The 23,055-nt window shown below is 33.9% G+C and overlaps 1 protein-coding gene across 1 annotated transcript in view; it reads right to left on the bottom strand.

Annotated features, from left to right (window-relative positions):
• The window catches only part of BCLAF1 (BCL2 associated transcription factor 1), a 31,820-nt gene extending 10,343 nt beyond the window's left edge, over window positions 1-21,477 (bottom strand). The window contains exons 1-10 of the mRNA XM_042781717.1: window positions 21,374-21,477; window positions 19,677-20,585; window positions 17,784-18,449; window positions 17,466-17,635; window positions 14,947-15,052; window positions 13,827-13,911; window positions 10,874-11,049; window positions 9,566-9,746; window positions 7,920-8,066; window positions 2,642-2,875 (exon numbers count right to left, since the gene is read on the bottom strand). Of these exons, the coding sequence (XP_042637651.1) occupies window positions 2,642-2,875; window positions 7,920-8,066; window positions 9,566-9,746; window positions 10,874-11,049; window positions 13,827-13,911; window positions 14,947-15,052; window positions 17,466-17,635; window positions 17,784-18,449; window positions 19,677-20,585; window positions 21,374-21,477 (2,778 nt within the window). The remainder of the gene's footprint in view (window positions 1-2,641; window positions 2,876-7,919; window positions 8,067-9,565; window positions 9,747-10,873; window positions 11,050-13,826; window positions 13,912-14,946; window positions 15,053-17,465; window positions 17,636-17,783; window positions 18,450-19,676; window positions 20,586-21,373) is intronic.
• Window positions 21,478-23,055: the final 1,578 nt, after the last annotated feature.

Below are 23,055 nucleotides of genomic sequence, written 5' to 3'. Positions count from 1 at the left end.
CGTTTAGCCATCTATATTCATTCTTATTGGGTAATTTTTCTCAAATTTTAATTCCCAACACTGATACTAACTGTGATGAAAGGGAATCAGAGTAACTCCTTGAAGTAGACTGCAATTGGAAAAAAAAAATATTTTTGGTTTTTATATTCCTAGGTTGCTAGGTATACACATATAAAAACTGAGTCATGGCCTTCTTAAGTAGCTTCTTTTATTCATTTCTGGATATATCCTTTGGTTCATTTTAATTTTCCTTCTCTAGGCAAAAGGAAGTCTGTAGATGCAGGTTATCATAGAGTTAGTATTTCCTGGCATCTATAAACATATAATATGGTTAGGAAGAGGAACCATTTCATGTCATAAAGTATGGAGTTAAACTCTGATTTAAAAAAATACATGCAAGGCTGCTTTTTATATCCTGGGCTCTGAAAAAGGTAACATCAACATCCAGAAGGGCATTCACCTGCTGAATTCTCACAATCATCCTCTCCCACCATATTCTGGTAGGATACCCTTACCTCAATTTTAAATGTTGGAGAGAATAATTAAAGCAACTGAATCATATTATATTTAGATTATAGCACTTGGGTCACTTTAGTTTTACTTCCTATTAAATGATTTGAATAATTTCTCAGCAAATCCACTTTTTCCTATTGTCATAAGTAGAAAAGCAAAAGAACCTATTATAGTCATGAACAGAGATGTAGCGTCTAACCAAATAGTGACTGTAATAAAAGACTAAATTTATTTGCATAAAATGAAATGGTCATAAAAATTTTCCTAGGTTGAGTATCTAATCCATGTTGCTTTAACAGGTATTTAAGTATAATTCTGAATAGGAGAATATTAGTTACCTCCTGCTTAATGGAATACATACTTTCTTTGACGGTATTTCCACTGCTTTAACAGACAATTTCAGTATGTATTCAGAATGACAAAATTAAAAAGGGGAAATCATGCAACACTAAGCATCTCAGGGCCACAAACATCACATATACTGGGTTCTACCCTGTCCCATACAGCAGCTTTTAAATGCTCCTGCTGGAATCAAGGTGCTAGAACCACTGCAAATGATCAAAAGTGAGGATGAAAAGATCTTTGAAAGTTTACATTAACAGAATAAGCACTGGTTCTTTTTAATGTAAACATACAGCTAATTCAGGTCCTGGATTAACAAGTGAACTTTCAGTTATATAGGCTCATAAAGCAGATAGACTCAACATTAAAACTTACTATTTCAGACTTTGTTTTAAGAGCTATCAACATAAATATAAATGGTAATTCACATTTGAAAGATTATCTACCTGAAGAATAGAACCTTTGGAAATAAAAAGAAAAGAAAAAGCCATTTTACAAACTGTAACTGATATAGAGAAGAAATTTAAAACCCAGTTAGAGCAATGCTACAAGCTTCCTGCCAAAATTTTTTATTGATAACATTTGAAAAACAAGTTACTTTAAATACTAATCAACACTGTGTTTTTTTTTTAAAGTAATTTTTATTATGGTCAGACTACAAACTAATAGGTAAGATATGAAATCAGGTACACTGTTTTAACGCAGGATATTCCTCCTCCATACTAACAACAGGATTACAAGTTATGTGCTGTTTTGGTTTTGCTATTACTAAGACATTCAGTAGGAATGGGAAGCAAATAATACTTTATCTGCAAGTATTATTGCAAGTCAGTTTCCGCTCTCAAAAATTGCTATCTAAGACCATGACTCAAAATTTTCAAATAAGAATGGAAAAAGAATACTTAATTTTGAACCAAAATAGAAAAGGCTCCTAAGAATGTTATAGGTCAGTGCTTGCTTTTCAGTTAAAAAAAAAAAATCTCTCTAACTTTTCAATATAACTTTTAATAGCTTATACTTTTTATTGGCAAAGCTTTTTTTCCCCTTCTTAAACACTTGCTCAAGTGTTAAACTAGCTTAGGTTTATCAATGTAACAATTTGTTGTGTGGCACACTTCAAAAATTAGTCACCCTATGGTGTAGTGTGTTCAAATTAAGAAAAATGTTAAATAGATGTATACAGATAAAATAATTAGTGTGGTCTCTATAATTAATTTCTGTTCAGATTTATTTGTATGTAGAGCTAAAGTTTACTTCAGAATAAAACATTAACAAACAGGGAGGGAAGAGAATCAGAACTTTCACAGAGGTGTACTTGACCATATCTTATAGACAAAGCAGAATTACAATGCATGTAACAAAAACAGCAAAAGTTTTTTTTTTTAAAGTTGATAGTTACAAATATGATACGTAACAAGTTTCTATTTCAGTACAATTTTCAACATACAGTCTACTATTTTTCAAGATATTTAAAGACTTAAAACAAAGTATCTATAGACTACTTGCAAACAGTAAAATTTAAGTGAAATGCTTACATTCTTATTGAAAAACAAAATTCAGGTTTAAAAGAAAAAAAAAAAAAACGGTGGGTGGCAAGTTCTGTTCTCTGTTGTAATCTTACTTCAGATTTACTATTCCTAAAGAACAAAGAGAAATAAATATTAACAAAGATACGGAGAATGAAAATGAACTATAATAATTATTCTTGTTCTTAAAACGTTAATCGTCAACTAACTTCAATTTGCCCTCCAAACCCACACTGAAGAAAATCTGCTCTCCCAGTTACCAGTAGGTTGATATTTTCTACCTTTTCATCTTTGCGTCTGTCCTTCTTCTCTTCACTGTTTTCCATGGTCTCTTCTTCATCTTCAACATTCCCATCCCCTTGGTATTTGTCATGTGTCCATTTTGGACTGCTACCTGATTTTTTGAAGTTAAAGCGCCCTCTGCCACGTTGAAAAGTACCACGACCTCTTCCTCTTTTGGCCCAATAATCCACACCATCATCTCTGTCATCATGCTACAGAAGGGTTAAAAACAATTATCAGTAAAATGTCTTTTTTCTAAGGGAGATGGTTATTTTCCCAATCCTAAATTATGCAAAATTAATCTTCTGAAGATTGAGTATGAGACTGGTAATGTTCTGTAACACTACAACAAAACCAGTAAAATGGAACTTTTCAACAAGAGTTATTAACTACACCTTACTTCTAGTAATGCAAGCAATGAGGTCTGCAGAAATGGTTGTTTGGCAACCTCAACTGCTAGATTACCACAGACTTCCAGTATTCTGACCTTTTTGTTTCCCATTATTATTTTAATCTATGTCAACTTATTATGCTGCATGAAATGAGATAAAATGAACAATATGTTTCCCTACAGAATTACTTTAGTCATCAAGATTTGAAATAAGTTTCACAAAAATGTCATTACAGTATTATCAATAACACTGACTAAATAAATAGATGACATCTGAATACCCCATATATAAAGATTTTTAATCCTAATTGAGAGAGTCAATCTAAGGCAATGTATATTACACATCAACCTTCTAGGCTATGGAGTTTCACATGCCAAATCAAGACAGCCTGCTCCCTGCAGTAATACCTCATCTCTCTTTCCTCATCAACCTGAGCTACAGTCGTTACCACATTCTAATCTTATTTTCTAATCTTATTTTTTCACTACCTGTATCCAAATACAGGTATTCCCTAAATTATAAATTATTCCATTAAGCGAAACAATCTGCAAATTCGCAAAGCGCTAGCCTTTATGGATAAGTGGAGATGAGCTTTCTATACATACCGAAAGAAAAAACTAAATGCCAAAGGTTTTCTGTTTGCAGTAACTGCCACCCATCTCACATTTAAACTTTTAAGGTCATAACTCACAAAATGGACAATAAGGTAAACGACAGGCCTTTATAAGACAACTGGCATAATGCAAATGAAGTACCAAATAATCTATGGAATGAGTACCAGCATTCACCAACTATCCAAAAGTCGCTAAAACTTTTTTTTTTTAAATATTATGTGATGAGAACCCTTTTTCAAAGCACACAACTTTATGCATATTCATTTAATACAGATGACCCTCCTCCTTTACTTGAAAGAGTCTGATTATACACACAACCAACAGACTAAATGACGGAGCATTTGCCAATTTCTAATCATCTATATTTAAACTAGCACTAGATCACAAGTTAAAGGTATGTATGACTCCATCAGCCAAAGAAAAGAAATTTAGGAGCTACCAAGTCTAACTTTCAATACATCAGAGTTATGTATAAATTCCAAATAAGCTATTTTAAAATAGTCTGCCTCTCAAAATGATGCCCTGGCAGTTACACATAATTTCATGCTCCTTTATGACATCAGCAAACTCAAGTCTATTTAGAGTTTGTTTTATTTGTGGCGGTATTCATAGATTTATGGGAAAAGGCAACAGGTTTTGGAGTATGAGACATGGGTTATGATCATCCTAATTCTACCACTCACTATGGTTAAGATATTATTTCTGGGCATTTTACATGTATTTACTCATTTAATTCTCACAATAACCTTGTGAAAATGGATGTTGTTATTATTACCATGTTATAAAGAAGTCGAGGCACAGAGAAATTAACTAACTTGTCCAAGGTCACAGGGCTTGTTCCTCCCAATACCTCCTATGACCATCACTCACAGATACATGCCCCAAATGCAGGTAGTAGAAAATGACGAGCACACCAAGCAGCCAAGTTAGCAAAAACAGGAAAAACAGTGGCAAAAATCTTGACACTGAAGTTACATTAGCAATTACTTCTAGATATTCAATCACCTGAAACTGGCTAGAAAAAAACTACAGCTAGGAGATTAAGCTGTGTTTGTCAGACAGGGTACTATTCCCTGGCAGCTATCTAGTGAGATTTTTGATGCCAAAAGTACTAACTCTTAATTTTCAAATTCTTATATTCAAGATTTGCATCTTGCTAAAATAAACAAACAATCATTAACTACTTCACAGATACTAAAAGGCCAGAGATGTTAGATATTTACATACAGCCAAAAATATGTTAATAAAGGAGTTCATATTTGAACCAAGATCTTCTGAATCCTCTCTTCAACTCTTCATAAAATTATAATGTTTCAAAGGGTTAATTTATCCAATTCTTAACCCCCTTCCCCACCAGGGATTTTTTCCTTTCCACAGAAGACAGCATCAAATCAACACTGAAAATGTGTTCACTTAAGTACTCTACCCTCGTCACTTGCTTCAATTCTTCATACTCACCCCTCCATAAAACTTCAGGATTTAAATTAGACTAATATCGTTCCTGGAGAAACTAGTGTTGAAAACATTACCCTATCTTTGCAGATATCCAAGATTTGAAATGGGAAACATCAGAAAGGAGTATAGTAAGTTAATACTATGAGTTTGTATTGGAGGAAGCCTAATCCAGTTTTTAAGAAGTAGTAGTCTACTCTGGACTAACGCATGGGTTCAAATCCTACTAGCCATATAACTTTGGCCAAGCTACTTTATCTCTCTCTGTACCTCTGACTTTTCACTTGGCAAAAGGAGAATAAAAGTCCTAATTCAAAAAGATTTTATAAGCATTAAAAATAAGTTAACACATGCAAAACACTTAGCATGGTACCCTACATAATAAATGCTCAATAACTGTTATCTATTAATATTACTAAGTATTAATGTTTCATCAGTATAGGCAAACTTTCCATGCTAGTTTCACTGAAAGAGCCTACGCAATGTCCAGTTTTCAGTCTGTTTCTCTGAATTCTATTTGTTTGTATTTCTATGTATTAACGTGAACAAGAAGTCTGTGACAAAGACATGTGTATGCTTTATATAGAGAGCAAGATGTTTAAAGATAGTACAGAACACAGAAAATGGCACTGCTACTGATCAGTGGCTAGATTCTTAAAAGAACACATTCTTCTTGATAACAGCAACATAAAATAAGTACATCCCAATTTACAGTAAAAGCTATGGCATCAGATTCTAAAAGAATGTTACAGAAAAAAAAAATGTCTAGCCTAAATTAAACATCTGTACAATGTTAAAAGTTGTGAACAATTCATTGCTATCTGCCTGTTCACCTCTCATTACTTTTCAGCTTTTTGACCTTCCACACTTAGTCTACTTGTCTGACATTTTCACTATTACCCGCTCCTCACCCTATCTTCTGACTGGGTGATTAATTTATTACAGTTCTAACTGTGACCTGTAAGATGATGACTCCTAGGTGTTTTGTCTCTCTAGAGCTACACCAACAACTATGCATGAAACATCTCCACTTGATTTCCTCAGGTATTTCTCATTCAACCTCTCCAGAATAGAATTTAATCTCCTTAAAAGAATCTCTTCTCCACTATTCCCTATCTTAGATAAATACCTCTCACTCCCAACTAGTTGGTCCCTGAGTAAATCTTAATAAAAGCTACTTTCTTATCTTCTCTCAAATCCAGCACCTTGGTTCAGGTGCTCAACTGTTTCTCAAATCTTTTGTTCTCACAGCCATGATTTTTCTAAACCCTACTTAAAACCCAATTTATTAAGACAGTATATGGCCTTCCACATCTGGCTCCTGCATACCTTTTTAGCCTTTGCTTAATTTTCCAAATTTATACGAACCACCTAGCTATCCAAGTATCGAAGTTCTCTACGCCAGCATGTTTCACTCCTACTAAGTGATAAACTTGGCCATATTTTAAGGTCAAAATTCAAGTTAAGTTCCTCTATGCAATGTTTCCCAATCACTCTCTCCAAAGATTTCTTTTCCTCCTTTGGAAAACCACCATATATATTTAGAATGCTTTTTCCTCCATACTAATCTGTAAGCTGAGAATGTGGAATCATTTCATATCTGTCTTCCTATCTTTAGTACCCAGCAAAAATAGTAGTTTCTTACTAAATTCTTCTATTAGAAGTAAATAAAAATTTTATACCTTTATTCCATTATGGAGTCAAAGGTATCACAAGTCTTTTTACTTTCCATGTTGCCAATTCAAGCAACTGAAACAAGTATAAATTTCTCCAAGAGAAGCACATAATCGAGCAAATACTATTCATAATGTGCTCTGCAAGAAATCGGAACTTTTTATTCACACTTCTTGGTCACTAATGTACCAAAAGAAGAAACTAGAAATTAATTTCTGAAACAAGTATCTTGCCCATTTACCAAACAAAATAGCAATCTATTTCAGAAAGTAGCTCTACCTTCTAATTAGTTTAATACACATGCCATGGATGTTCAGGTTTATCTAAGCGTATTCATAAAAAGCTGATGCAAGACATAATTCTGTAAATCTATTAATATTTTCCTCCTTGCGTTCACATACAGTCTCTCGGAAACATGACTTCCCTAAAAAGCTATGACAAAGATGAATGCTTCTGCTAATGGTTTTGGATTTTCTTAAGTCTGTCTCTTTGATTCAGAACCCTTTTCCCCCATGCCAAACTGCAAATGTTTCAATCCTGGCCTAGAGAATCCTTCCAGACCTAACATCTATAGCTTCAACCCTTGGAAAACTATTTCACAGGGTAAGTACCTCCATCACAAGAAAAAATCAACTCAGTGTATCTAGCAACTTTTCCATGAAATAATTTTTCATCTTCCTTTTACTCCAGGGGAAGTTGCCAGCCTCCCTGAAAATTTTAATTATAAAGTACTGTGAAAGAATTTTATCTCTGTTGTTTTTCATTTTAAACAAACAGCTGTGATGATGGAAAGTTAATCTTAATCGTAAATTTCTAAAACTGTCTCTTACAATAAAGCACAACTACAACATACAACCTACAATATGATCTTCTTTGAATATGGCTTTCAAATGAGGTAAACTTTCAGCTTACTCTGATTAGTCTAAATGTGATGTCAAGATAAACAGAACTAAAGGGACCCACATTTTCAAACTACAAATAATCTGGGTAATAAATTATATAAAAGTTTCCTGCATTATGGTGAAATCTTCTCACAGTGGTGGATTATCTCCACTCAAATGTATTCACCCAGTGTGCTTTGAAAATTAATGCAAACCAAATAAACACAGATTTCTAACACCCACCAAGAAGTACTTCTTGCTCTTTGGGGTATATTCTGGATCCCATTCCTCTTCCTTCGGTCTCTTTTGAAAAGTAGTATTTGAGTTGTTTGGACCAGTATTTGTCCCAGCAAAAACTCCTCTGGCTCTTCCTCTGCCTCTAATTCGAAACTGATTAACATTAACAAAGTTGTTTAGTAATGCAATCAAAAGGTATTTAGTTACATGCAAACTATAATTTTACTGCAGTAACAAAAAACATATTCCCTACTTCCCTCCCTACGTTAATTTCATAGCCACTGAGGATGATAAAGATTGGCTGATTTTATGCCATAAGTAAAAAATTTCTGCCTACAGAAACTTGAGTACATTAAGAAATGCACTCAGCCTAAGTTTTAGTATACTACACTTCCATGGCCTCAACTAGTATTTTTAAATAATCAGGTTATTTTTCCACTTTTACTAGCCGAAAGAATTATTTTATTCCTTTGACCACAGGAACCCCAAGTGTTCAACACCTATCGCCACAAAAGCAAAAGTCTTCTCTCTCCCAAATGATCTAATTAACAGACCCTATCAATCCTGAACTGTGTATTTGTTCAAAGTAGGAATCTGAATGTAGCTATTAAAAAGGCAAGAAGATACAGAATTATGAAGTCATTAATAATTACAGGTATGTATCGCTTAATTTCTGGCTGGACAACATTCTATCATGTATACATCCATGGTCTCACAAGGTTTTTTTTTTTTTTGGTAAGAGAAAGCAGTTCTCTTGTTATTATCTCACCCTAATGGTTTTAAAGGCCCCAAACTCCAGACTCTTCCAGCACTGGACCACAGGTGGGATACAGGCCGGTGAGGCAGAGGATACACCTCTGGGCACAAGCTGTAAAGCTTTGTCCAGTGGGTAGGCAGGCAGTGACAGGAGCTGCAGTGCCAGGATCCTCCAGCTGCTCAAACAGAAGGAACAGCAGAAGGACTGGGCATACTCCTCACCACTGATGCCACTGCCCATTCCTCTAGCCTCTGCCAGCAGCTCTAATAGCAGTGGCTTTGAGGACAACTGTAAGTGGGTTTCCACAAAGTTTTAATATGGTATTCACACAACGTACAAATAATGTAACATCTATTTCACAGAACATTATCGTGTTAAGCGACGCATACCTGTATAACAACTTTATGGAAACATGAGGATAGTGTGTATACTATGTAGAATAAAAAGAAAATATTCATATGAATTCCATGATTGAAATTTATATATAAATAAGGACTTTAAGAATAGGCAAAAATGAAAATAGTTGTAATACAGATTGTAACGTAAGTTTTTAAGATACCTTTTCAAAAACTAAGTGATTAAAGAAATAGATTTTAATCAGTTGAAAAGAACCTTCCTTGACTTTTCAATGGAGGTCTTTTAGAACAATGTATTAATCCCAAAGTCAAAGTCAAGAAAAGTATCTGGTTTATACAGATGCCTCCAAATCTCAAAATGGCATCTCTTAAGGAAGGAAGATGATTCTTCAAATACCATTCCCTTTTTCAAGATCCACACTGATTTTCAGAGTACTAACTCACACAACACTCTAAAATCATATATTCAACTTTCCACATATATAACACCAGAGAAGGTAAAGTCCCATCGAGTGACCAAAGACAATTTCAGAACTTACAAAAGTTCCTCGGGGTCGGCTAACTCCTGCAAAGCCCGAGTATTCTTTCAGTTCATGGTGAGTTTTAAATTCTTCTTCTCTTTCTTTCTTACTCTCCTTTTCTTCTCGAGAACTGGGAGAAGAAGGTGATGCAGAAGAGGATGAAGATCGAGAATGATCTTGCTCTCTACTTTTATGTTTACTGCAAAATAAATGAAGAAAATAAAAAACTATGTGATATTTTTAAAAACATAAAGACCCTGTTGAATCTTATAATAAAAGGGATATTTTTTCAAGTTAAAAAAACAAACAAACAACTATCCCCTTTAAAATTAATGCGTAAGTAAAATAACTACGTGTTAAACTTTGACACAGTCTTTTTCCATTCTTCAATATTTGTTTTACTTAATTAATGAAAAACATGCTCTGGCCTGCCAGTTAGAAACTAGCAGCTTGTAAACTGCAAGAATAAAGTTCAGCTCTTCAATACTTTTAACTTTTTATTTAATTTTTTTTTATTATTATTTAAAGGAAAAGGAAAAAGCATAGGAAAAAGTAAGAATGTTCTCAAGGCCAAGTTCAAAATGACTGCAGTTTATATACCCTGAGTGAGAATAGCTGGTATGGTTTGGCCATTAACACCATTATAGAAATAAAAAGCATGTAACATTACAAATACCAGTCATAAATAAACAACAAGTATCCACCATTTACCCAATGAATAGCAAGAAGAGTTAATTATCTATAGTAATACTTTGTATTCCTATTATTTATTTGGCTCTACAATGATCAAATTTACATGATTCTAATAACAACACCCGAAAGGTCATACCTGCAGTAACTCTTACCACTGCTAACAGTATCCAAGGAAACATAACTTTGAAAGACTAATACACATTGCTATATCATAAAAACGAGTCCTTCCTCCCCCCATTTTTCATGTTAAACCACTAGATATGTTTAAAATTCTTGTACTCTGGGTGTTATGAGTTGAAAAAGTGCGGAATCAAGCATAACGAACCAAAGTTCTTACACAAACTGTTTCTAGAAATGCACTGCATTGAAGTCCAACCTCCTGATGTAGCCTGGATAATAGGACACATTAATTTGTCATTTTTTTTTTCAGTGTTAGCTTGCTATTCCAAAGTTTTTGTCCTCATCCACCATTAGCCGTGTAAAAGACAAATACATTTTTGCTGTAAAACAAATAATTTTAATTGTTTAAATTTAAACATTCGATTACACAGTCAAAATTGAAAGCAATTAAGCTGACAATTATTAAAGGCTAATTAGAAGCTAAAACCTAACTCAGACAGTTTGAACAATTACCTGTCATCTTTGTAAGATTTGTATTCTTTGTAATCTTTGGGAGTTTTCTCCTGCTTTCTTGATCCACTGGATTCCCTGGAGCCCTTTGAATCCCCTCGTTCTTTACTTCTTTCTTTTCTACGACGATCAATGTCATGCCGAAGATCAGCAGAATCACACCTTAGTTTTTTATCGCCCTATAAAAGATAAACGTAAAATACAGACTTCAGGAGAGACATAGAAAAAATGTATATAGTCAAATTTTATGCCAGTTTCTAAACTGGTATTTTAGTATCAGAAAAGAATGGATCACAATATACTATTCCTATAATTTATGTAAAAAAACGTACTTGATGTGTTTTTTCTAAACACTTGTGTATACTAGTAAGACTGGGAAAGTTGTTATAGCAATTATCTTGAAACTTTTATAGGTTTCGTTCAACAAATTGTTTACAGTAAAAATCAAACCAAACCCACTGCTACTGAGTAGATTTTGACTCATAGCGACCCTACGGGACAGGGTAGAACTGCCCTAAGAGGTTTTTTTTCAACTCAACACATCCTCATTAATCATTCATTATCCCTCCTCCTTCCAAATGGCTTACTTCCCTTCATTTTTAAATTTTAAGTAGTTGGACACTGATAAAGGTTCTAGTCTGCAGTTAAAGTGTAGTCTTTCCACCTATAAAGTTAAAAGGCCCTAAAATAATAATGGTTCTCATTACTTAAGCCTCATTTTTATCATTCTCTTTCCAAATCAGTTGACCAACCCAATAAAAGACACTTTAAGTATTCTGTAATTTTCATAACATGCAAGTGGAATATAATTAATTAAACCAATTGAGGTTAAACAGGGGTAGAAACAAAGCCAGAAAGATATTATTCCCAATCCTGTACTCAGTATCTTGGGCCATATACTGCCCTTTCTCAAGTCAGGTATTGCAACGGACATTAGTTTAACTGGGTCACAATTCACCTCCTTCTTGTTCCATTGCTTTTTCAAATACTATATAATTTAGGAAGATGGAAAGAGGCATCTAGGAATGAAGAGAAATTATACATCAGTAAGATGCTAAGCAACGTGGACATCCTTGCTAGTATTCAACAGTAAGAAGCATTTACTCTGGGAATTGTAGCTGCAATATTCATATGCATCCAAAAAATGAAAGTATATATATCCAATTGATATCAACTACTACTCATCTATTTGTTCCCAGAAAAACCGAGAAAAAATCTAATCAAGAGCAAAAAAATTTCCTATTCCCATAGTATTACCAAACCCACAAATAACAAAATAATGTAACAGCAAATGGCAAACTACATATACATTAATTATTTATTAATACATGTTAATTATTCATTCAGACAGAAAGATGAAGGATAAAAAGCAATGTCATATCCTCTCGTCCATCTATCAGTTACTACTATCCTCTCTGTTCCAGATCAAAATTTGGTCTGAATAACAAGGAGAGGAGCAAGAAATTTTGTCAGAGCACAAGGATAGACTAAATTGTTGGGAAAGAAAATTAATCAACAGTCAACCCAAAATATTTAAAGTAAAAGCCAAAAAACATCAATTCTGAGAATCTGTTTTTCTAAGATCAGTATGTCCATGCAAAGAAACCAGTTTCTTTGTAAGCTTCCATATCTAATAAGGTGACAGTAAGACCAATTAAACAACTTATATACACCACTACTGGTAATAGCTTTCAGTGATAAAAATGCCAAGTGTTTTTACATAACAGGCCAATTATTAAACACCCATGCAAAACAGATGTTTTTATTCTCACTTTTCTGATTAGAAAACCAAGATCCAAATAACGAATTATTTTCCCAATATCATTTAGACTGTACTTAGCAATGGCTGGAACAGGAACCAATCAGCCCTTCCAAGTCCACTAATCTTTTTTGACATGAACAATGCTCCCTTTCTCTTTTCCTTACGATTCTACCACTAGCCTCCTTATGACCTGTCCTATAGACTAGTCCACCCAGAAAATCTCTACATGTACTCTTCACCCATCGATCATCTACTTCATTACCCAACATTTTGTATTTACAATTGTAAAAAAATCTATTCACCTATTTTGCACATTAATGACATACATCTGGCAGTAATGAACACCAACATGCAAAGTGAGGGCAATGCTGGCTGTGAGGGTTGTTACATGTCAGCTTGCCTAGGCTATGATTCTCAGTGGTTTGGCAGTTCCATAACGATGGTAGTTGTGCAATGATGAAATGTGGGAGTTATGTAATGATATAGTCATCATCCATTTTCTCATAAGGGTAATTTTCACATAACTTCCTGGTCTTTGGAAACTAACCATGTCAATAAGTGAGAAGTAGGTGTATTTAAATTAAAAGCATATCACACACCCCTGAACCACTGAATCCTGTTCTCATTAAGCTCTCTTCCACCAGTCTTTCAAAGGCTTTGCCCCAAAATTCACATACATTACAATAATGATGAAGACTTTTCGTTACAAATGTTCATTTGTCAATCAGTTCTTAAAATTTTTCTCAATCAAGACCAAAAATGCCCAGTACCATGGGGTTATTTCTTGTTCTCTGTGAAAAACCCAGAGGTATAAATTTAGGCAGATATGAATCAATCAATATTTATTCTGGCTTGTCTTATTTCACCTCAAAATTTTATAGAAATCGAATATAATTTCTACCCTTGCTTTTACCATTTATCTTTGTCTATCTACTGATTCTTTACTCTTCTGTTAGGACTAATTTCTCCCTTTCACCAGCATTTTCTTAAACCACTCTTGGTTTAACTTAATTAGTGAAGTGTGAATTTCTTCTAGGAAGGAATCCTGACTACATACCAAGAGACACATATGCGTAAGTTAAAAAAAAGAAGATACCTGTGGACAGTTTGACTTGTTAAACTGTTTTTAGTACAGTATCATTAACTAAGCAGAGCTTAACATAGAATTTGAAAAAAAAGCATTCAAAAACATACCTTTTGATTTTCTTCTTTAAAAACTCTCTCTTCCCCTGCTAAACGGGTATGCTTCCTCAGGGCACTTGGAGAGATGTCAATTCTCCTTAACGTAAAATAAAGTACATTTGTTGTCACATTAATTCTAGGGTTCCAAAAAATCCTCAGTCTATTTTTATTAAAGAGAAACTACAGGCAGTTCTCTCAATAGACTAATTTAGCATAGTAAGACTATCAACCTAGTTCCTAATAATCAAGAAAAAAAAAAGGTACAACTATTAAGAATGAATTAAAATGCTTTAACTACATATTTATATCGATAAATGAAACTTATCTTTTGACAACATCAAAATTTCTTTTAATAATCCAAAAAGGAAAAATAAGTTCATGTTTTCATTAAAGTATCATTTTATGTGTCAATCATCATGCAATTATATTACTAAATATCTTCAGTAAGCACTTAAGCACGGGATATTTGCTTTTATGTAAGTCTTCAATATTTTTATATACTCAGTGCATCTTCCCTTGCTAGAATCAGGTCCAACTTGCCAATGCCTCTTTAGCAGTCATCACCAAAATCATACCCACTATCCATCAACCACTGAGTTAGAAATTAGTAATTGTCATGACCACGCTGAAAAGTGAGCCTTATCGTCCTTATTTTGAAGATGGAAAAAATGATGTTTAGGAGATTAAATAACTTGGTCCTTACATGGCAATGAAGTGATACAGTCAAGATTTGAACACTACTGTCTGACTTTAACATTCATGCTCCTCTTACCAAGCAATTTTATTTTACAAACAAATCTTCCGGAAGTAAATTCAAGTCTAACTCTAGGCATTGACCTCCTTCCCTCTCTCCCCCAAAAAATGAAATACAGTTTAATTCCATACTGTGATGTGACAAGAGTTAATATTTTAAGTTCTAATGACCAATTTAAACCAAGTTACCTGAAAATTAAGAAGAAACAATAAATTATAATATTTTCAAATCTAGAAATATTAAAAGTATAAATCAGAAATAAAATCAAGGTTCACTGTCATCATAAATTGTTGGCATAGTTCCCATATACTCTTGTTCAAAGAGGGCCGGGCCTTCCTATCAAAGCATTTTTATATGCCATTTTAGCAGTACACATACCTGTGTATCTCAGGGCTCTTTTGCCGGGTACTATGTTCTTCAGTGGCTTTCTGATACGAAGTGAACCTCTCGTTTAGGGTCATTGCAGCTGATTTGAAGTATTGCTCTGTTGATTTAGGAAAAATACTGCCCAATTAGTTATCATTATTTTAAGAGATTTTTTTCACTTGTGATAGAAAGGCATGTAGGCAGGTGAAAATAAAAAAAAAATACTCAAGAAACCTAGCAGAAGAGAATCAAGTGTTACATAGTATTCCTATCCTTTTTAACTTCTTGTACTGTAACAGGTACTATTTAAAATACTAACAGAACACCACTGCTAAGTTCCTCACAGGCCCCTGCCAATACCACATATAATCCAAGCACAATAAATTAAATCAAGAGTCTGTAATCCATTTCACTACTGCATTACAGTTCCTCAGTCAGAACAAAAAGGAACAATAATATGTGGATGTCCTTACACCTTGTCAATATGAACCAATGAAGTTACTTCAAGTAGTCATTTGCAGGAAACAAAAAGTGCTGAAATACTACAAAGCTGGTTTGAGTAAACTAATAAAATTATTTTGTTGACATAATCAACAGAAAATGGTTTTAAGAAAAAATCAAAAACTGCCATTTCAAATGGAAAAATATTACTTTAAAATCAATTAACATTCATTAATAACTCCAAAAGATCTGGCGTCTTGGCAAACCTGACAGCACATTTGATATTGTTGTCTTGCCTTTAAGCAATTTTTAAATTAGTAATATCAATACTGATTAGTTTTTAAATCAGTTCGAGATACGCTGTAAATGTAAAATAGAAAGACATATAAAGTCATGAGCTATGAAATGTTATATCATGAAGCAAGCTATCTGCTTAACAGGTCAACATACATCTGTGTCAACTTACCGCCCAATATCCAGCACATGTCTCATAACCAATCATTAAAACTTGTAATGGCCACTACAAGGGTAGTGCCTCAATCATAATTCCATGAAACCCAGGAATTTGAGCTAGCAACTCAGTTTTTATGCCATTTTTGCCAGGAAGACAGAAGATTCAACTTTGCCTGTATCTTTCAACAGCTATTTTACTTTGAAACATGGATTTTGCCATTTCAAAACATATTCCAGGACCTAGTCACAATGAAAAAGAAAACATCACTGGGCATTTTCAGCTCTATATAAACTAAGAGCTGTTCAGATCGGTTGCACAATACCAATAATAAAACATTAACTATAGTTCTTTTAAAAAAAGGGAAAAAGAAAATGAAAAAAGGAAAAATTTTTTTATCAAAATGTGATCTCAAAACTCAGCAACAAATTTTAAAATGTGGAGACAGGTCAAAAAAGGTGAAAAAAGGAAAAATGTTAATGCTTCATATTTCACGTACCAATAATATGGTCACAAACTGGTTATTCAAACCTATTTAACTAGCCAAATAACAAATTCCTCTTATGTTACCATGTTTAAATAATGTAGTCAAAAACAAATTTATTATCTACTCACTGTACTGGAGATATCAAGTGCAAAAAGAAATGCTAGTATCAAGTTTCAGCTATTACAATGAATTATATCGAAACAAATTAAAAAAAAAAAAAAGTTTTTAAGACCAACAGCCATGGAGGTTCCTGGAAAAGAAATCTATTTCATAGTAAGCTGTCTTTTAAACACAAAGGCAAACTAAGGAAAGGCAAACAAAAAGAAAATACTTGACCTACGTGTCTAAAATGTCATGCCTTAAAAATTATTAACTTTGAAACTACAATTACACACTGGTAAAAATAGAAAATCATTAATTTAAATGAACACCCTTATCTTTAGGATCTCAAGAAATGTCATCATTATTAATCACAATAAAAGAGTATATAGCCTAGCCAGTCTAATCTCTACTTATCTAATATACTTGTTAATTTCTTGATCTTTCTTGTCCCTTTCAAAACACTGACAAATTTTTTTCTGGCTTATTTATCACCATTAAAAAAAAAGCTGAGTATTTTTTACAAATTAAAGCAGCACAAAAACAAGCTGGGAGATTAATACTATGTTTGCATTAGTTTCAGGTTTCTTTAAAAGTTGAAAATAAACTCTCAGTAAACACTCAGCAACAATACTACCTCAGTTTGTTTTAAAATCTATGCCAAGGGTACATTGCTCAAGTCAACATCTTGGCATACAATAGAAGATAATCTGTTTAAGTGCTCTGTACTTCAAATAAATCAGGTACAGATGAAAATGACACACTTCGAAGACTTTTAGCATTAAACAAATCTACATGTCTTATTATGATCTAGGTTTTTAGAGTATGTTTTAACTCTAACGTTTCAGTCACCTTTTATTAAATATCTTCACACATCTCAACGCTAAACAAGAATATCTCTTTCGTGAAACTGTGTTTCTTCTCAAATTTTTAAAGGTCTCAATCGTATACCTGCTACTCCTGGGGTACACTAATTAACGGCAAGTATTACTTCTAAGTCTTTCTTTCTTTTTTAACTTGCAAGAGAAATTTAATTCACAATACTAAACATACCTTTAACATGATGAACCAAGGACACAATGTGTTGAATAAATGACTCTGAAGTGCTTTTGCTGGCCTGTGGCAACTTTATGTGGTCAAAGATGGATCGGAATTCTTGCTCCTTCTTGACAGAATGGACAAGTGTACTAGCAAGTAGCCTGTCTTTAGTCAAGGAAGCAGGTCTGGAGCATATTGGTAACAAACACACACAAACAAAGTATACCATTGGTTTCAATATCAAAATGGTAAATATGTTCAAAATATAAAGTAATTAACTGGAATATTAACTATCACCCACAAATTACTGACTGAGAGTCAATGTGGAATTACCTGTTAGAATCATCAAGAGGAACAGGTGCCATTTTGAGTTTGACTTCAGGACGATGAGAATCGCTGGCTATCATTTTGATCCTAAGGGGGCTCTCCTCTCTGAAGGTAGACTTTTCTCGTGCATCCAGGTTCTTGTGTAGAGGGGGACTGTAATCAAAGAGGTCTTTGAGCTTTTCAGACTTTACCTGCTCAGGTGATTGAGTTTCTTTCTTTACTGTTATTCTCTCAGAACTCTTGTCGTCTTCCTTGTGCTTATCTTTTGTAGTGCTAGACCTTTCCACTACATATCCAGTCTCTTTAAGTTTATAATTTTTTTCTTCTCTAAATCCATCACTTTCTCTATTGCCTTTTAGTGAAACTTTAGACTTGTACTTGAGTCCTTCCTCCTCAGCATTCCGGTGAGATGTAGTAGCAAAATTTTTACCCTGATCTGCAAGAACTGATTTCCTGAACTGTCTATAATCCTCTGTCTCCTCTGTGTCATCCCCTTCTGAATCATTAAACTTTTGTTTTCCAGACTCTTTATCACTGAAGTAATCTAGAGCTTCCTGATCTTCCCATTCTCCCTCTACCCTCCCTTTTTCTGATCCTTTCTCCTTTGGAGTCTCTTTATCCCTGGTATTACCCCTATCAAGCAGGAATACTCTAGACTCTTCATCTGTGAACCTGTGAATAATAAGCAAAGAAGAGGGTGATAACTCTGGATTGCATTCATTGTAGATGACCTGCATGCTTAAATTTGTTGTCCAACATCACAGGACCAGTAATAAAAGAAAAAATCCCACTGAAAATGCTTTGTCAGATCATACTTTTAAAACACATTAAAAGTATACAAACATCACTTTATACTAACTTTAAAATAAAATTTACTTATAGGCTTCCTGAAATTTAAAAAGTAAAGCCACCCTCAAAACCTTTATATTTAGTCACAGACCATAATTCTGTACTACTAAACCCAAATTTCTACAGGGGCCCTGCAACTTACAAACAGCCTAAGTTTAATTTTTGAAGCTAAGAAAAACACGTATCTATTAGAATTTTTCTAATAATTTGCTCAAAATTTCAGACTATTTCAATTATTAATATACATGAGAATTCACATAAGTAAACTTCAATCCAGTGGATAATATTAAGTATTTAATATTCAATCTAAATCACAATATACTTCATACATACTTAGTCCTAGAAAATAATGATTTCTGGCAGTATTAATAGAAACTAAGTATCAGTTCAATAAGAAAATTAATTCTATGCTGTACGTTACTGTACCATAAATACCAAGAGCTTGCTTTATTACCTCACTTTTAAGTTAATCACACTACACTAATAACAAATTTTCATTAAGTTTTTTTAGCAACTGTAATCAACACTTGAAATCAGCACTTAGAATCAGGTGAGAAATAACATTTTTTTCCATAGTCAGGCAGAATTTATCAAAAATTGACAAATACCTGGGCTATTTAAATTAGAATGTGTTAATATAAATGCATAATTTATGTAGATCACATTCTAGTGGTAATGAGAAAACAGAATAAGCTTTCAATGCTCTAACACTTTAAAACAATCTGGGATTATCTTATAAAAAGGGGAGTCATGAGCAAAAATCACTAGCTAAATGCATATCACTATGAAATTCACGTTGTTGTTATGTGCCATCGAGTCGGACCCAACTCATAGCAACCCCTCCTTGGGTTTCTGAGGCAGTATCACTACGGACTTAGATTGCTCAAACTTCCTTCCGAGGAGTGGCTGGTGGGTTTGAACCGCCAGCTTTCTGGTTAGCAGTCAAGTACCTTAGGCACTACACTACCAGAGCTCCTTAGTCTTATAAAATTCAAAGAACAAAGTGTTAAATATTATAATCACTATTAAACTCACTACTTTAGTTCTTACCTTTTTAAAAACTTTCCAGTCTTTGCAGTTTCCTGATCTCCACCATCAGGATAAAATGAGGAACGTCCCCTAGCCTCATCTCTTGGAGCATTCTGTGGTGCGATTGTCTTTGCAGGGCTTCTTCGTGAAGGGATGTGATGAATTGGACTATTCTGAGAAGGACTGTATCGACTAGACCCATTTCCAACAGAACCAGACCCAGATCTTTCAGGACTATGCTGAATGGAATGTGAATGTTGAGAGGGGGTATTTTTTGCAGAGTGGGCTGTACTGAGCATGGGGGCATCAGAGCAAGATGAACTCTGACTAGGTGGTGTAGCAATAGGTGAAGGACTGTGGGGTGATCTGGGGCTATTATCATAAGCTGAAAGGCCAGGCCAAATATCACCAGATGTAGCTGACTTATTAAATTCATCAATAGATTCAGACGGGTCATGTTCAAATGTATCTTTCGGTTCTTCCTGTGATTTACTTTTCAAAGGACTATCTTCTTGGGGTTCCCCTTCAGCTTTTTTGGTTTGTTTTTCCTGAGACCCTCGTCTTTTAGAGACAGGTGATTTGCTATATGGGGATGAAGAACGAGAAGAGGAAGACCTTGGAGATCTAGAGGATCTGTATGACCGGCGAGATCTGCTTCGGGATCTCTGAGAAGAAACAGATCTTCTTTTTGGACTTCTGGAACGTGACCGACCTCGTCTAGGACTCCTAGAGTGTCTTCTATTCCACACAGGTCTATAACCACCTCGGTGGTATCTGCCTCCTCCTCCTTGATAATACCCTCTACCCCTTCCTCTGTACCCATAAGGTCTTCTCATTCCTCTATTATTTCTGTAATCTCGACGATAATCTCTAGAATAAATACGATCCCTACTACGAGATCTTGAATATGTCCTGGAACGAGACCTAGAACTAAAAATGAAATAAATATCAATGCAAGAAAAAAAATTTCCATCCTACCATTCTAAATGCTTCTAGTTACTTCTAGTTGAGTACATGTAAGTAAATTATAAAAGCTAAATATTTACATTAACAAAATTCTCATTCACCCAAGAGAAAAAGTTAACCATTTCCAATGAAAAAAGCCTCATTTCAAAGGTAAATATTGGAAAAGTAAAGGCCTTAGAAATGAAGGCACCAAAAAAATAGGGGGGAAAATATCAACATATTTAACAGTAAGACATATTACCAAATTATAATATATCTATGCATCATGTTAAGTATACATTACTTAACATACTTCCATATGTTAAGTATGTAAAACAACCTGAGTTATTAAAACATAAAACAAAAACAAAATAAGATGAGACCCCAGAGTCAGAAATGACAATGAGAAACTAAAAAAATATGCAAATATTGTTTACAGCCAAAAAATCCTTGTATCATAAAATTCATGTCTTAATTTTATGGATAAATGCAAAAGAATCCACCATGTACTAGTAAAGTATAATAATCTGAGATCTAGAGTCAGATTAACTTGATTCAAACCCTTGCTCTGCTATTTAATTGGATGCAACTTGGTCAATTCTCAATTTCTCTAATTCTAAAATGAAGATAAGAATAGATTCACTTCATAAGTTCTTTGAGAATAAAATAAAATACTGTACTTTAATGCGGTTAACACTATGTTCGCATATAGTAGAACCTCACTATTAACTAGTATAATCATGAGTAAAAGAATTAAAAGCACATTAATTCACCTGTATCTCTTCTTTCTAGAGTGTGATCTTGATCTTGATCGAGAACTAGACTGTGATCTAGATTTTGATCTTGAAGAATGTGATCTAGAATTGGAACGACCCATTTTTTTCCTAGCCAAATAAAAAGAGCAAAAAAGGTTAAAATCAAAACATGACTGAAGAAGTTTCACATTATTTAACTTATTTTCACATGCAAATTTTATTTTAGAAAACCTAATAGTTCTCAAAGGATATTATTCATCTCTACCATTCTTTTTAATATGCAGAAGATGATCAATTATTCCTAACTAAAACTGTATCTTCCCCTGTGTGATAGATACTGTATATTAAAGACACAAAAGATTTCTAGCACTTCCCCACCTATGTGCCTCTATCCAAAAAGGCAGTAGCTGCAGAAGCCAGAAAGAGCAATATTAGACTGCAGCAACATGTTAGATGGTATTCCATGCCCAATACAAATGCTTACCTCACCTGTAAAAAAGATAAAGTATCAGAGTATTACAGGTAAGGAACTCAAACAAAGAAAATACAATGGCATAATACTAAAGAAAAATAAAACCTACCAGACTGTCATCATAAGTGCTTTATGACCTCAAAATGGAACTAATATGACCACACCATATATACAATACTGGCTGGAGTGGTGCTGGATAGTCTCCTAGTAGCACAAAGGCCACTAAGTCTCTGAACAGCTGGAGCTCAATGCTCTCTTATACAGGAACATGGCTCTGCTCTCAGTAGTCATGACAGGAGAATAAAATTGGACTCATGTGACAATGCCTAGTTCACCCTGTAGCTTTCTGTCAAGATGAAAAGGAATAACAGATAAAGAAATTGAGAAGATTACTAGAAGGCAGATATTAGAACTACAAGAAAAAGAAAACTTGGGTATCAGTGTCTTAACTTTTCTAAACACTACTTAATATCTAATGCCATAATTAGAGCTCACTGGGTATAGAAAACAGGAAGTCAAAAACAACCAATTCGTAAGATCTACTTTCTACAAAATTAAATGAGCACACACACATGTATGTATAAAATCAATGAGTGTACATTTCAAATGTCGTATTTCAAACCTTTTCAATGATTCTGAAGACTATATAGCCTCCCAAGTTTATTTCTGCTACATATAGCATAACTATTTCCAAACTTGCACTAACTTTATTATTGAAAAAGTAAGGTTTCTCTAAAACTTGACTCACGAAATTTCTAATAGCCTGTAATTCCCATATATTTAAACCATCTTTCCTACAAACAAGTATCTTTGAAGGCACTTACTTTAACCTAACTAGACTTTCCTCAGTATTATGAAATAGCATTTGGAAGCACTGAGTTGAATTACAGGAGAAAGTTAACAGTATCTGCACAATTCTACCTCAGAGAACATAAATGACAAATTAAAAAGCTTCTGACAATTATAAAACATAACTGGAGATCAGAAGGGAAGCATTTGCACAGGGGAACACTCAGAGGGCAGGAATGCATAGGAAAAAAGGACACCAGGAAAAGGTAACCACAGGGAGGAAGTTGGGAAAAAAGCTGTTACACTGACTGTGGGGAACTGCAAGAATGTCACACAATAAAATGTATATAAACAGCTGAATGGAAAATGGATTTGCTCTGTAAACTTTCACTCAAGCACAATAAAAAGTGAAAAACCAAAAAAAAAAAAAAAAAAAAAA

Source organism: Orycteropus afer, unplaced genomic scaffold (genome assembly GCF_000298275.1).
Source record: "Orycteropus afer afer isolate SDZICR_OR568_19922 unplaced genomic scaffold, OryAfe1.0 scaffold00155, whole genome shotgun sequence".
NCBI classification, from domain to species: domain Eukaryota; kingdom Metazoa; phylum Chordata; class Mammalia; order Tubulidentata; family Orycteropodidae; genus Orycteropus; species Orycteropus afer.
Note: the sequence above shows the minus strand (reverse complement) of the source record. Positions and strands in the feature narration are given on the sequence as shown.